Consider the following 13,709-nt stretch of genomic DNA (forward strand, 5'->3'; position numbering starts at 1 on the left):
AAGATTAGCTGCAGGGGCAGATCGATCGGTTTGAAAGTATATCCAAGTTGGAATCTTGTAAAGGGTATTTCGGTCTTTCCAGGAAGCTGGTACTATTAACTTAATTACTCTTAATTTTATAGAATACTATTTTTCGTTTAGATTATTTATGAAAAATATATTTTAATCTTATTTTAATATACGCATTTTGGTATTTATGAGAGCATTGAAGGTTCGTCTTTTCTTGCTTATTTTCTAACTTGACTCCATTTTTCTCCCGGTTTTTGGAGATTTTTTATGTCTTGATTAAGTATACGCCGCGTGCATATTGATTTAGTTTTACTAGGATCGAAGTTTTCACGCCTTTCGCAGAAATTGGGCGAACAGCAGCTAGTGGCAAAGGCATTATAGCCACTACTTCGGGAACACCTGCACGATTTCGCATCTGTGATACGGCTGCATTCAGCTCGAATGACTCGAACTGAGCCACTGACACTTACATGTTCACACTTGCCGAATTGTTTGTTCTGTCCATGGGCAGACCCCGAGACTGCTGTTTTTTTTTTTTTTGGGAGTTTCGCAATTCTTTATTTCGTGGCTTGGTATTTTTGACAACTCCGAAGAGTTGTCTGTCCTTATAAGGAAAGGCCCCGAGATCCAAGAGGGGCCAGCGATTGGGGGCGTCTCCCCGGGCTCATTTATTTAAAACGGGGTCGGCGCAGGATGAGAGGCGTTATGTTTCATGTAGGTATTGATTTCCATTTGATTTGTCGCTGCCTCCCCCTTTCCAATCGCCGCTTTCCAAGCCAAAGCCCTCCGACAATATTTCACAACATTTCACCTCATTAATCAAACAAACTGCAAGGGTCCGATTTTAACTGCAAGCTGAAACTCCGATTTCCAGACTCCAAGTCCCCGAGTTCGAGACTTTCGGCATATTTTCGGCAAGTGTCAGCGGTTTACAGTTAGCATCGAAATCGGCATCGGGATCGGTATCGCTGACTTTTTAATTGATTAAAATGAGAAATCGTTACGATTTGTGTGCGGCGATTGCGCGGCAAGGATCTGATTTCAAGGAGCAGTTGGAGCCGGAGGATGAGCTCGCCATTGTGTGCGGATTGGTAATGACAAGTGGATGATGATCGGCAGTGAAGCTGCACGGACGAAAATTTCTGATATTTGCAACCTGAAAATATCAAAACTATCTCATATAAATATATAACTTTTTCCAGAGATTACGCATTTTCTTTCAGTGCTTTGAGCTTTCTTTGGGGACACAGGAAATGAAATTCGATACTTTTGTGCATTTGTGTTATTGTTGGTTCTGCGAACTTCAAGGCAAGAAAGACTCGCAATAATAAGCAATAAAAATTCTCTGGATTGGATGGATTTTGTTTATGTGTCGAAGATTTACGAGCAGCGGCGGCTTATCCACTTTGATGAGCCTGTTCCCCGTCCCCTCTGCCCCTCCAAATCATTCGTCCTACATAGCCTAATTGTGCCTTTGATGCAACTGTTTCGCATATTTGCTTTCTATTGAAAGAGTTGAGTCCCCGTCTGTGCAGTCGACCTCTGGCCTCAAAATGCGAGCCGCCGATCGCTGACAATTTTCGTGCATTTCTCGCTAAATTAACTGAATTTCTGACCCCGCAAGGGAGAGCTCCCAAAAAAAAAAAAAATGCCCAGATATATGAAAGAAGTGCAGAAAGAGAGGCTCCAACGACAAAGGCGAATCGTTAAGAGTCCAAGGATCGCATAACTCGCGCCCCTCGCCACCAAAAAGTTTCACAATCTCCCTGCGCTGCAGTTTCAACTGTGAATTTCGGAAAAAAGCCCAACCAGAATCCCGAATTCGAACCCGAGCCAAATGTTGCCCATTTCAACTGCTGCAGCTGCTCTTTGGTAGGGGAAGGAAAATATGCGCAAACTGCTTGATGTCCACTTAAAAGTGTCAACGTAAAATTCTTGCCTGCCCAGTCAAAAAAACTCGAGAGAACGCGTTGGTAGAGTGCCTCGGTTATCAGATACCCCTTACTCAGTAAAATAAAAGAAAAAATATATTTAATTTTGGTTCTATTAAATTTGAAAAATCAAACAATTTTTCAAAATGAGATCAAGCCGATCGACTCGGGTAGTGAACCTTGTCCAGAATATATATACTTTTGAGTGAATCAGATATACCCATTTACTCTATGGGCTAACATGTATAAATATAAAAAACACAGCCGACAAACTTAGTAAGTGTTGGCCGTACGTACGTATACAGAGGGCAAAATGTGCTCTAAGGTACTTGTTTCTGATGTCGACTTTTCTAAGGGGCATATTAATACGGATGAAAAGAAAAGACTCATTTAAATATGCCCAGCACTTATTTTAGAAAATTTTGTTTCCTTTTAATGTTAAATTGAGTAAATGAATCATGTTCAGTTTATTCCACATAAAGTGATATTTGTACTGCTGCAGGGAATTTTTAGTTCGTTTGCACACAACACCATTCTTGGGACTTTTGTTATTTGTGCTCCCGGTGGTGTTTCCCCTTCTCTCTCTATATATATACATATGTATATATATATTTGTATATATATTGTTTTTTGGCAGTTGAATTGCGCCTTTCGCCAAACCAATTCTGCTCATTTATCTTGAACTCTTCCTCCTTCATTTGGAGCCTCTGTTTCTGTTTCGGTTTCCGATTCTTCACTGCATTTCTGCTTGTGGCTTCTCTCGGCCAAAAGTTGCAGCATTTGGGGAATTTGGGTTGCTCCTTCTTAAACAGATATATGTACAGATGCCTGTGTCTGCCCGAATCCATGTGAGCTTGTGTTTTGGGGCATTTCTGTTGTGGATTCATTTTTTTCTTTTCGTTTGCGCTGCTTTTCGTTTTTGGTGGGCAACAAAAATATCACACGAGTATAATTGAGTTTGACACAATAAATTGCTCATCGCGGGACAAGAAGCTGCGGCCAATCCCCTCTACCGACTGGCTGTTGTTGTTATCGCTGACCTTTAAAGCCGCCAGCGCGCTGATTTATAAATTGATTCTGCTTAACTTTGTGGCACAGCGGGTAGCGCTCCTTGGGCTACTTGTTCGCCTCCTCTTTCGTGCCCGCATGAGCCGCAAGCAGCGGCCACAGTTGCTGCAACACACCAGCAACACCAGGCGCATTTGCTGCAACAGTTGTCCAAACTGACCAATCTGCGCTGCCTCTTCTGAGTTTGGCACATTAACACATTTGATGGTAATGGTCCGGCTCGATTGCAATGCCTAAGCGACTCTTTAATGAGTCCACACCATGGAGATCATGTCCAAAAGTCCTGAAGATCATCAGCTCCTGCGCCAAAGAACAAAAATATATTAAAATATTTTAAAATATAAATACTTTATAATTTGTATTTTAGATTGTATTAGCCAAAAGGCCTAGCTCTTTATCTTATGGATTAAGCAAAAATGTCGTTTTTTATCTCGCATATCTTTCCGGTGTGATAATATCTCAAAATCCTTGGAATCGCGAATTACTACTGACATTGACGACTGCACGAATATTTCAATTAACTGACAATCGCTTGGCCGAAATTGAAGCCCACTGAGCACACCCCCTTCATTGGACCCCCTGAGAAATCCGGGAAATCGGTGGCAGCTTGAGGAACTGTCTTCGAATGTCAGCAATGCTTTAAGAGAGACAACGAACGAGGCAGACGACATCCGCTGGCGAGCGAAATGCGATAAAATGCAAATCTCTCTTGAAGCTAAAAGGACACCAGCCAGCAATTGAAATCTAAAACAAAAAAAAAAAATACAAAAACCGAGGATGGTTACCGAAATTCCAAGCCAAAAATCCAAAGGCAAGCGACAAAACAATGGCAGCAGAAATGGCTTCGCTTGTTGCAATGCTGCTGCTGATGCTGCTGCTGCTGCTGAAGCTGCTGCAGTTGCTGTTGGTGGCACATCAATGTCACGGCGTTCGACAGAGGTGCTGGGGGTGGCGGTGCGGTGGTTTTCCAGAGGCCGGCAGACAGGAGACGGGCTAATCTTCATCAGCCGCCGTTTGTAGTTGGCGCAAAGTGTAAGCTCACACAAATCTCCAGAGAAAGAGGCACGCAGGAAAAGCGCAGCAGTCGCAAGGTTGGAGAAAGGGTGAGGAATAGCAGGGAAGCCAGGGAACAATTCACGGACACAGACGCGGATGCGGATAAGATGGATGCAGCTTTATCTGCTCGATAGATGGACATTTGGATAGATTGTTCTTGTTTGGCTTTGACGTTCGCCAGCAGCCTGCCACCACCTCCCCATTCCAAAGGCCCTCGATTTCCCCGATCCGAGGTTGCATTATGAGATTCTATCATCGCTTCGTCGGTGTGTGTCCAAATTGCTTGGCCACAGTAGCAGATGCTGCTCCTTTTGTTCCCGCCAAAAGCACAGAAAGAAATTTTGAAAGCCAAAATTCGGCCCAAAAAGTAAAAATATTTATTGTAAATTGCTTATACCAACTGTAAACTATTTTCCCATTCATAGCTGACAATGAACGGCCAATTTAATTCCCACATTCTAGCTAGTATTTTTCGCTGTGTAGCCGTCAAAAGCACCTGAAAAAGAACAACTATTATTATATTTTAATGGCTACCTTTGTTGCAGCATTGGGATTGGATTGGGTTCTTCGAGTGGATGGATAGATGGATGGTCTTATAGTGGCTGGTTGTTCGGTTTGGAGGATGATTCTATTGCCATTATGGCCGCGAATGCGCTTGTTCGATTATGCGGCGTTTGCTTGTCAGTCTCTAATGGATTCTGGATCCTGGATCGTGGATGAGCGAGGAAACACAATCTTTTTGACTGAGATTTGAACGGACAGTGGCCCCTCTTTGTTGTTTGTTTTTTTTGGGTCTTATGTCGGCGCCAGTGCAGTCTCCAAACGTATCGAATTACATTTGGCGTCTGCTTTTTTTTTTGAGCCGTCGGTGCTCCATTCTTTGATGCAGTTCATCTGTGATCTCTTATTCAGCAGGGCCTTTTAGTCTCCACCCACATCAAGCGGAAACGGAAATTGCCAGCTAAGAACCCGAGAGGCGAAAAGACCCAGGATGCTCCTTTCGTTCGTAAAAGTCTGTTTATTGTGATTGTTCTTTTCTCCGGAGTCGTCCCTCCTCTTCTTGACCCTCGATCATATCCAATCAAGCCGGCAATTAGCAATGGGCCACAATTGGCTTCCATTCCTCTCCGACCATTCTCGCATTTATTTCGTGGCAGCAATTATTTTCGCATTTGTTGGCCACTTGCGAATGCTAATGCCAATGATCCGGGACTGCAATCGGAATCCGAATGGCAATGGGATCGGAAATGGGAATGGGAATGGGGTTTCGGAATGAAAAAGGAGAGGGAACATAGCTGGGAACGAGCTTATTAGTGCAGCCATTGCCGTTGCCATAACTTTGTACAATAAAACGCAGTCGAGCAGGGACTTCAAAGGATTCAAAAGTGTTAAACTGACATGCGAGATGAGAGGCAAAAGCAGTTGGGCCAGATGCCGCGGTGGTGTTGCGAGAGGAGGATGCGTTTGGGGCGGTTGAAGGCTATGGCCATAACTCTGCACTGGGAAAAATTAAAATTTGTAAATTTAAAAACATTTGAACAAGTAGAGCAAGAGTTTCCACCATTAGTTCTCTCAAGAAGATACATTTTTGGATGATTTTTTAAAGCTTATCGTACAGTTTTTTGAAGTGTTCCTTTGGCCAGCCGCTGAGTTAAGCACCGATGACGGACCTTATGTCCAGCGGATTGGATTGGAGTTGGCGGCTTGGGCAGTACCCGGCCAGTCAGTTTAGCGTCACCCCCTTGGGTCGACACCCCTGCCCTGCCAAAACTGACACTTGCAATGAAGACATTAGCCGCTAATGGAATTGTTATTAAGCCGCAGAAGCGCGCCTCTGGAAGAGATCTGTAAATCTGCAAGCGGCATCAAGTGCCTCTGCGGCTACGAAGAAAGGCCCAAATTGATGTTCGGCGCGGATGCGATTCATACTTCGCTGCTGCAGCTTTAATTTGCTCATCAGTGCGGCCATTCGAGTTGAAATAAAATTATTATTTTATTTCATTTTGAATTTCGTATGAGGGATTAGATCTTCCTCTCCTCTTTCTCCACCATACAGTAATCACTTTATTGTGAGCTTGATGTATTGACAAATTATAAAAACATAAGACCGGCAGGGGAAAGCGAGGAGTGGAACTGGCGAGATCTACAGCGGAATTGAGCCTTAACACGCATTCCGCAAATCACTTATTTCGCAATCAGTAGAGAATCCAGCAGTACTCGCACAGCTAGCACCACTTGCATCACCACCCGGTCATGGTTTCTGAATTGGGCAGGGCCGGAGTCCTTGGTGGCGTAGCTGTCGAAGTTCCGATTTGACAGGCCAAGTGAAAAATGCCCAGCCCTAGAACAATGCCAAGGTACGATCTACGTGCACATACTTGGCGAGCCACTTAAAAGGCTTTAAAAATAAACCAAGGCAGAGCAGCGGCTCAAGTCAGTTCACACGGGAAAAAATAATTCGACAAAATGTATATATTGCATTAAAATAAGGAACAAATTTTGTGCTTAAAGAGAACTATGTATGGGGAATTTTCTATCACGATCAGTAAATAAGATATTAATATGCACATTTTTGTACAGTGCACTTAAGACATGGGCTAAGCCTAAGATTTTTGCCTTTTCCGGATAGAGCCCGTAACAAATTAAGGCTTTTCACTTTCCATCCTTGTTGTTGTTGTTGTTGTTGTCTGGTGTGTACACACCCCAAAAATGCGTAGCCTAAATGAATACCTAGGCAGCTTCAACAACCCATAATCATAATCATCATCATCATCGTTGCTGGTTGTTCCTTAGCCTCGATTCTTGGTATATCCATACCAATCCAGGTGGCTTCGTCGTTATTTGTATTCGCTGTACTGTGAATTGACTGCTACTAATAATAACCACGAGCATTTAAATGCCCTCCTTTCGACTGAGGATAGCACAGAACTTGCGCTCCTGCCAAATAAGTCCAAAAAAAGAAGGGAAAGCTATTCGAGGATCGAAGCTCTAAATACCCAATATATACCTCAGTTTACATGTTTAGCATTTTTTTTATTATTATTATTTAGTTGAAAGACACAACAACTCATACACCCGATGTACAAGAAGGTATGAACAGAGCGGAAAACAAATTTCAGCAGTTCCAGCGCAGTATTGTTGATCTGCTGCAATTGATACGACCGCGAGTCGATGTCTGGCAAATGGAAATAACTCAACTGGTCCCCAGAATCAAGTCCCAAGCTGCATCTTGGGCTGGCACTTGGGACTGGGGCAAATAATGATAATGACGACAGGACAGGCAAGGGCGATGGCACGGGTAGGTGGAGTGAAGGTCCAAGGTGGAGGTGTGGTGCTGACCAGAAATCAGCCACAAATAAATGAGTTCATGCAGCGTCTTTGAAATGAAGACAAAGTGGATGTCGGTTCTCGGTTGTTGTGGCTTGAGGACGCAGATTTCTCAGACGAAGATGGGGATGTCTGTAGGGTGTCTGGATAAACCGAGAGGCAGCATCCTAACATCCCGAAACCAGAAGTCCAGATCTCCACTTCGTGTGTGTGTTTGCGTACAGATCAATAGTTTACACATTTTGCCAACTATTACACAGCACTCATACAGATTTGCCAAAATATTAGTGAGTATATAAAAAAAAAACACATTCATATTGAAACAGCAAATCCTATCCAAGTGAGTTCTTCCCTTCCCTTGTTGCCGAAAGCAAATCATTCACAAATTCAATGTAGATTTTTATTATTTAAATATTTATTCTCTTGCTTTCGTTTAGCTAATACAAACTATTGGCTTAGCAGATAGTGGATCCTTAGACTGTTTAACATTTTTACAGTTTTTTGCTAGAACGTAAAGAATTACACAAGTAGCATCACACACAAGTGAACATACACTATGATCCATAGCTTTACATGTACATATATAATAACTAATAACTAGGGTATACCTAAAAAAATACTTAAATATATTTCGTTTTCATTCTTTGCTTCGTTATTTCAATTCAGTTTTATACAAGGGTTTCTTTTCTTTTCCCCCCATTGGTTACTAAAAACAACTTTTTACAATTTTTCGCATCTCACCGTCATATGGATTGGAATGGAAATGTGAGATGCAGCCGGATCTGATCCCCTTTAAACAGGGATGACCTGCTGCCTAAGTGCACTTGGTTTGCTCCGATAAAAGTAGTTTAGTCCTACGCTACAGCTACAGTTTATATATTCTTATAAGCTACGGAAACAGATTCGAGTGTATTCGGTTCGAGTTCGGTTGTTATTCTAGGCTCTAAATGCTTACAACGTATGGCTGTTCCGGCTCCTGCTGCTCCTCGCATTTCAGAGAGTCTTTGTTGGCTTTGTTGTCGTTACTGCGATTGCAGTGCATCCTTGCCCCACAGGAACTGGGTTAGGTTGGTTAGTTGGATTTTTAAAGCCAAATTAAAAGTGATTGGTTTTGTAATGTGCGCCACGAAGGACAATGTGTTTTGCAATACGATAATGGGCTTTCCAGTGGGGCACATAGGCTCCGCAATCGTTACTTAGAGGGTAATGTATGTTATATATACAGCAATTTAAATAAGTGTGAGTGTATCGATGTGTGCTTCTGTGTTTGTGTGGGTGTATGGGTGAGTGGGGTGGCTCAATTAATACTATATGGATGGATATACAGCTCCAGTGCTCGATTACATCCGTGTCCCCACATTTCCCCTCTGACTTGGCTGAGGGGCATGACCGTGGCGTGGCAACGAGACATGAGGCAGGTGCGTGGGTGGTCCCGCTCCCAGAGGAGAAATGGATGGTGATCTTGTTGCCAACGGCGATAGAGAGGGCGAGAACGAAGGTGACATTGCTGATGATGTGCTGAAACTGCCACTCGCCTCATGACCAATGGGCGATCTGGGCAAATGGGCGGGGGCCAGGCTCAAATGGGGTGGCAAGCGCATAGGCAGGTTAATGGCCCTTGGTGCCACATTGGTTAGCAGGGGGGGTGGTATGTGAGTCGGTGGTGCTGAGGGTGGTGGTTTGAGCACCACGCTTCCTGCTCCTGCTGAGGAATGTGAGGAAGAGTGCTTGCTCTTGGCGGACGAGGAAGCCCCACTTCCACTGTGCTCCGATAAGGTGTCATCTTTCAGTCTCGCTATTTCGGAAAACACATGCGCAAGTGGCTGATATTGCGGTCCCCAATCCAATAGGTAATCCCAGTTGTAGCTGCCAGTCAATTCCTCCTCACTGTGAACTATGGAGCTCAGGGAACCACCCACATTACTACCGCCAACCACAACCGGTACTGGAACAGGAACTTCTCCGTAACTGCTCATCACCCCATGGCCATGGGTTATAGCCGTTCCGATGGTTCCGATGGAGCCCGCAGTGGTTCCCGCGTCGTCTGCACTGCTTCCTATCTCTGAACCAGCTCCTGTCACATCATTAAGTTTGGCATAGATGAGGTTCGTAATATCCGACCGTGCTGTGGCATCATCATCGTGATACAAGTGCATTGGGTGACTTGAACCAGCCATACTGGAAGCTCCTCCTCCGGCGCCACTAGGATCGTGATCTACGATGCCCAGGCGAGCCAAGTATTCCTGGGTGTTTTGCACAGATATATCCGAAATTCGGCCATCATCGCTGCCTGCCCCAGCTCCACCATTGCGGTGATGTAGTGGTCCCTCGTTGATCATACGAATCTCCTCATCCTCCCCATCGTCCTCAGCAGAGCCTCGGCCACTGGAACCGGACTGTTCGGAGCCCGACAACTCGGAGGTTGTAGCTGCTCCGGAGCTGCCAGCATGAGCTCCAAACGGAGGAATCTCGTCGTACTTCGGAGGAGCGAATTGACCAGATGCCGCTCCTGCAGCACCGCCCGATATGCTTCCTCTTATAGGGATCGTGTCGAAAGCACTGGGGTCCACATAGCTGTTGGTATTGCCCACACCAGCATTGTCCGTGGCAAGATGAGGCTTGACCGCATTACGCGGTTTTCTGCTTCTCATATGGATGAATAGAAAGATTCCGGCGGCAGCGCAGAGGACTAGAAGAAAAGCTACCAGTAGACCAATTGCCCAATCGCCAATGGAACCACTTGACGAACCACCTGCACTGGCCAGGTTTGTGCCTGGATGTGCCAAAGGATCCAAGGCAATCTCGACAACAGCCATGCTGGATAAGGAGTTGTGACGCCCCGAGGAAGCTGAGATAACTAGACTGATATCTCGACCATCCATGTACAGATTACCGTCTCCGTCGCCATCCAGTTTGAGTTTCCTCTTGATTAGAACAGCCCCGCTGCTACGGTTTACCTTGAAATGCGAGTGTGGGGCACTTAGTTGATAGACCACTCGTCCGTCCGGGCCACTGTCACTATCAGTGGCAGTCACTTGACCCACCACGTAGCCTTGGGGTAGGGCCACGGCGGCTGGCAGCACAAACCTATAGGTGCGCTCTGTGAACTGCGGGGTGAACTCATCCCTCGACTCAATCTCTACGCGCACAGCCACACTGGCCTTCTTACCGCCCATATCGGAGGCGAGCAGCTCCATGTCATAGCGCTGTCTTTGCTCATAGTCGAATACGAAGGCGGATGTAACGAGACCACTTTCCGAATCAACTCGGAACATTTTCCAAGAGCTCTCGTCGCTGGGAGCAGGACCTATGCTGTAGTTTAATTGCCCGAAGGGTCCCTTATCCAAATCACTGGCATGAGCACGGAATACGGAGCTGCCAACCGGCTCGTTTTCAGCCAGGAAGTGAACATATTCAGTTAGCGGGAACTTGGGTTCGTTGTCGTTCTCGTCATGGAGTTCCAATCGAAAGGGTTGCAAGCTGCAAAGTGGTCTTTGGTGATGACTATCGCAGGCTCGGATTATTAGCTCGTAACTCTTGGCCCCCGAATCGTAGTCCAAGCGATTGTTCACAAAGAGAACGCCGGTGACCAAGTCTATCGTAAACATATGCTCATCATTGCCAGAGGTTATGTCGTATACCACTTCTGAGTTTGGGGTGTTTTCCTGATCGGCATCAATGGCCTGCAACTGCGCTATGGAGTACCGCAGAGGAGCAAGTTCGCTGATCTCAGCCTCATATTTAGCGCTTCGATCGAAAATTGGGAAGTTATCGTTGGCATCCAGGATTGTTATGATTACTGAGATTCCAGACGAGGAATTTAAGCTTGAAATAAGTGGAGGTCCATGTGGATGGCTTAAAACCAATCGCAGTTTGTAGAGATCATTGCGTTCTCTATCCAAGGGCTTGACCAAGACAATTGCTTTGGATTGGAGCAACTCAAAAGCGGATTCTTCATTTCCAGCAATGATAGCTAAGGATTGATCCAGAGCATCTTGTCCAAGCTGGAGAACAACCGATCCCAAAGGAGCTGCCTCGCTTATCTGAGCCCTATATTGGTTCTGTAGGAATTGCGAACGTCCGGAACCGTTGTCATTTGCCTGTACTCTCAAAAGTGTTGAGCTTTTCAAAGCTGGTTTTCCTGCGTCCTTGGCTATAATTCTTACAAAATAATCCCCGCTAGAGGATACGGCCGGCTGTAATCTAGACATATTAACAGACACAACACCATTTGATGGGTGCACACTGAAGCCCTCCTGGGCAGGTTCAATGATATAAATAACCTTTGAGTTATTACCCTCCGAGTCTGCGTCAGTGGCGTTGACAGTTAGGAGATCGAAGTCCACGGAAAGACTCTCACTGATCTCGGATATAGCTGGCAAAATGGCAAAGTAAGCCGGAGGCTGTTGGGCCAGGAATACTGGTGCATTGTCGTTTTCATCGTTCACTCGCACAGTTAGAACAGTGCGAGCTTCATGGGCTGCATCCGAAGCAATCACGTCGAGTTCATACTCCTGCTGGAGCTCATAGTCCAGCCGACGTTTTAGAACGAGCTTCCCGCTATATCGATCCAAGGCAAAGATGGACATGTTTTCTATATCCACGGTAGACTCTGCGCCAAGGCGGTAGGTCAGGGCGGGGTAAGTGTCCACATCGTTGGCTGAAATAGAGGTTATTACGGCTCCAAGTTCAGTAGCTGAAAAGGATGGGGAAATAGAAGAATTGAAAAGAAAATTTATTACGAGAACATTATAAAGACATATATGTCAAATATTAATATTTCAAATATTGTATATTTACTTAAGAAGCATGACTTACCTTCACTGACTGTGACGAGATTGTTTGGCGGAAAAGTGGGCTGGTTGTCATTCACATCGACGATCTGCACTCTTATTGTGGCCGTGCCAGTCATTTGAGGCACTCCCTCATCGGTTGCAATTATCTTGAGCTTATATATATCGCGAATCTCCCGATCCAGCACTATGTTGGTCCTCACTATGCCACTGAAGGCGGGTTCAATAACGAATGCATTGTCGTGGTTGCCATCAACGATGTGATATCGCAGACGGGCGTTGGAGCCCGCATCCGAATCGAATGCATGAACTTGTGCCACAAAGGTTCCCTTGTTGTTTCCTTCTGAAACCGTTGCCACAAATTGCTTTTGCGAAAACTTTGGGCTATTGTCGTTCTCGTCTTCAAGCTCAATCACTAGTTCCGCATAGCTGGCCAGGAATGGAGCATCTGCGGTGCGCGCAACTAAGACCACACGTATTTCATTGGGTTGGCTGTTGGTCAGGGCGAAAGATGAGGACGTCAAGGCCCTTTGCGATCGGGTGCTATTATTTGGATCCTCCTCTGATGATTCATCGATTTCCTCCTCATAATGCAGAGCTCTGCCACGACTTAAGGCTGACATTGAGGGTGTGGAGAAGCGGTCGTAATCAAGTAAATGGGGCTTATTCACCCTTATTTCACCTGAGAGTGAGTCTAAGGACAAAATCCCATCTTCATTACCAGCCCCAAATGAGAATTGCACCTTTTGCCGGCGGCCATCACTGCGCAGTGCAACCACTTGAAGAAGTCTTGTACCCGATGGAGAATTCTCCTTGAGCATTACTCGATAGGTCTCATTCTGGAACCTAAGAACTGGAGTTCCTTGCGGTGCTTCCCCTATTAGAAGTTCTATGAGGCCCAGGCTGGATTGAGGCGGATTTCCCTTATCCCTGGCAACGACCTCCAGGTGTAAAAGCTTCCCAGATTCACTGGCCAAACTCTGAGAGGCACTCAAGGCACCAGTGCTTGGATTTATTCTAAACTTGGCACTTACTGCTGAATTTTCAGCATTGAGGGAATACACAATCTCGGCATTCGCACCCAAATCTGCATCTAGGGCTTGAACCTTCAGCAAAGTCTGGCCAGGTTGGATGAGAGCTGGGACCTGGCCTATATAGGGATATCGCTCGAAAATGGGTCTGTTGTCATTAATATCCAGCACGTTGATCTGCACCGGAACCGTAGCTGATCTCACTTCATAACGTCCTCCGTCCGTGGCCAATACCATGAAGTTGTAGCTCGCCTGCAGCTCGCGATCCAGTTTTCTGCAAGAAAAACAGAGTTATAGGCAAAGGGGAAACGATTCAATTAATGGCCCAAACACGATCACTCGGCGATGGGCGCCGCTTGCGACACTAATTAGGTATCTCTGGGACCCCCTGCTCTCTCTTACATACAATATATAATCGAAATCCCACCGACAATTAGCCACACGAAATGATTCGCAATGGATCCAGGCAGCACGAAAGATCTGACGAGGTGGAG

The 13,709-nt window shown here is 45.5% G+C and overlaps 1 protein-coding gene across 2 annotated transcripts in view, besides 1 other annotated feature; it reads right to left on the bottom strand.

Moving 5' to 3' along the window:
- Window positions 1-1,956: 1,956 nt before the first annotated feature.
- Window positions 1,957-2,018: a mobile genetic element.
- Window positions 2,019-7,785: 5,767 nt separating this feature from the next.
- ds (dachsous) overlaps window positions 7,786-13,709 on the bottom strand; it is a 74,971-nt gene continuing 69,047 nt past the window's right edge. Inside the window, exons 11-12 of one of the 2 annotated variants that reach the window (NM_078722.3) lie at window positions 12,210-13,489; window positions 7,786-12,087 (exon numbers count right to left, since the gene is read on the bottom strand). In NM_078722.3, coding sequence (NP_523446.2) covers window positions 8,732-12,087; window positions 12,210-13,489 — 4,636 coding nt within the window. In that variant the 3' untranslated portion in view covers window positions 7,786-8,731. The remainder of the gene's footprint in view (window positions 12,088-12,209; window positions 13,490-13,709) is intronic. The other variant, NM_001298622.1, reaches the window with a different exon arrangement.

The sequence above is a fragment of the Drosophila melanogaster genome, chromosome 2L (genome assembly GCF_000001215.4).
Source record: "Drosophila melanogaster chromosome 2L".
Taxonomy (NCBI): Eukaryota; Metazoa; Arthropoda; class Insecta; order Diptera; family Drosophilidae; genus Drosophila; species Drosophila melanogaster.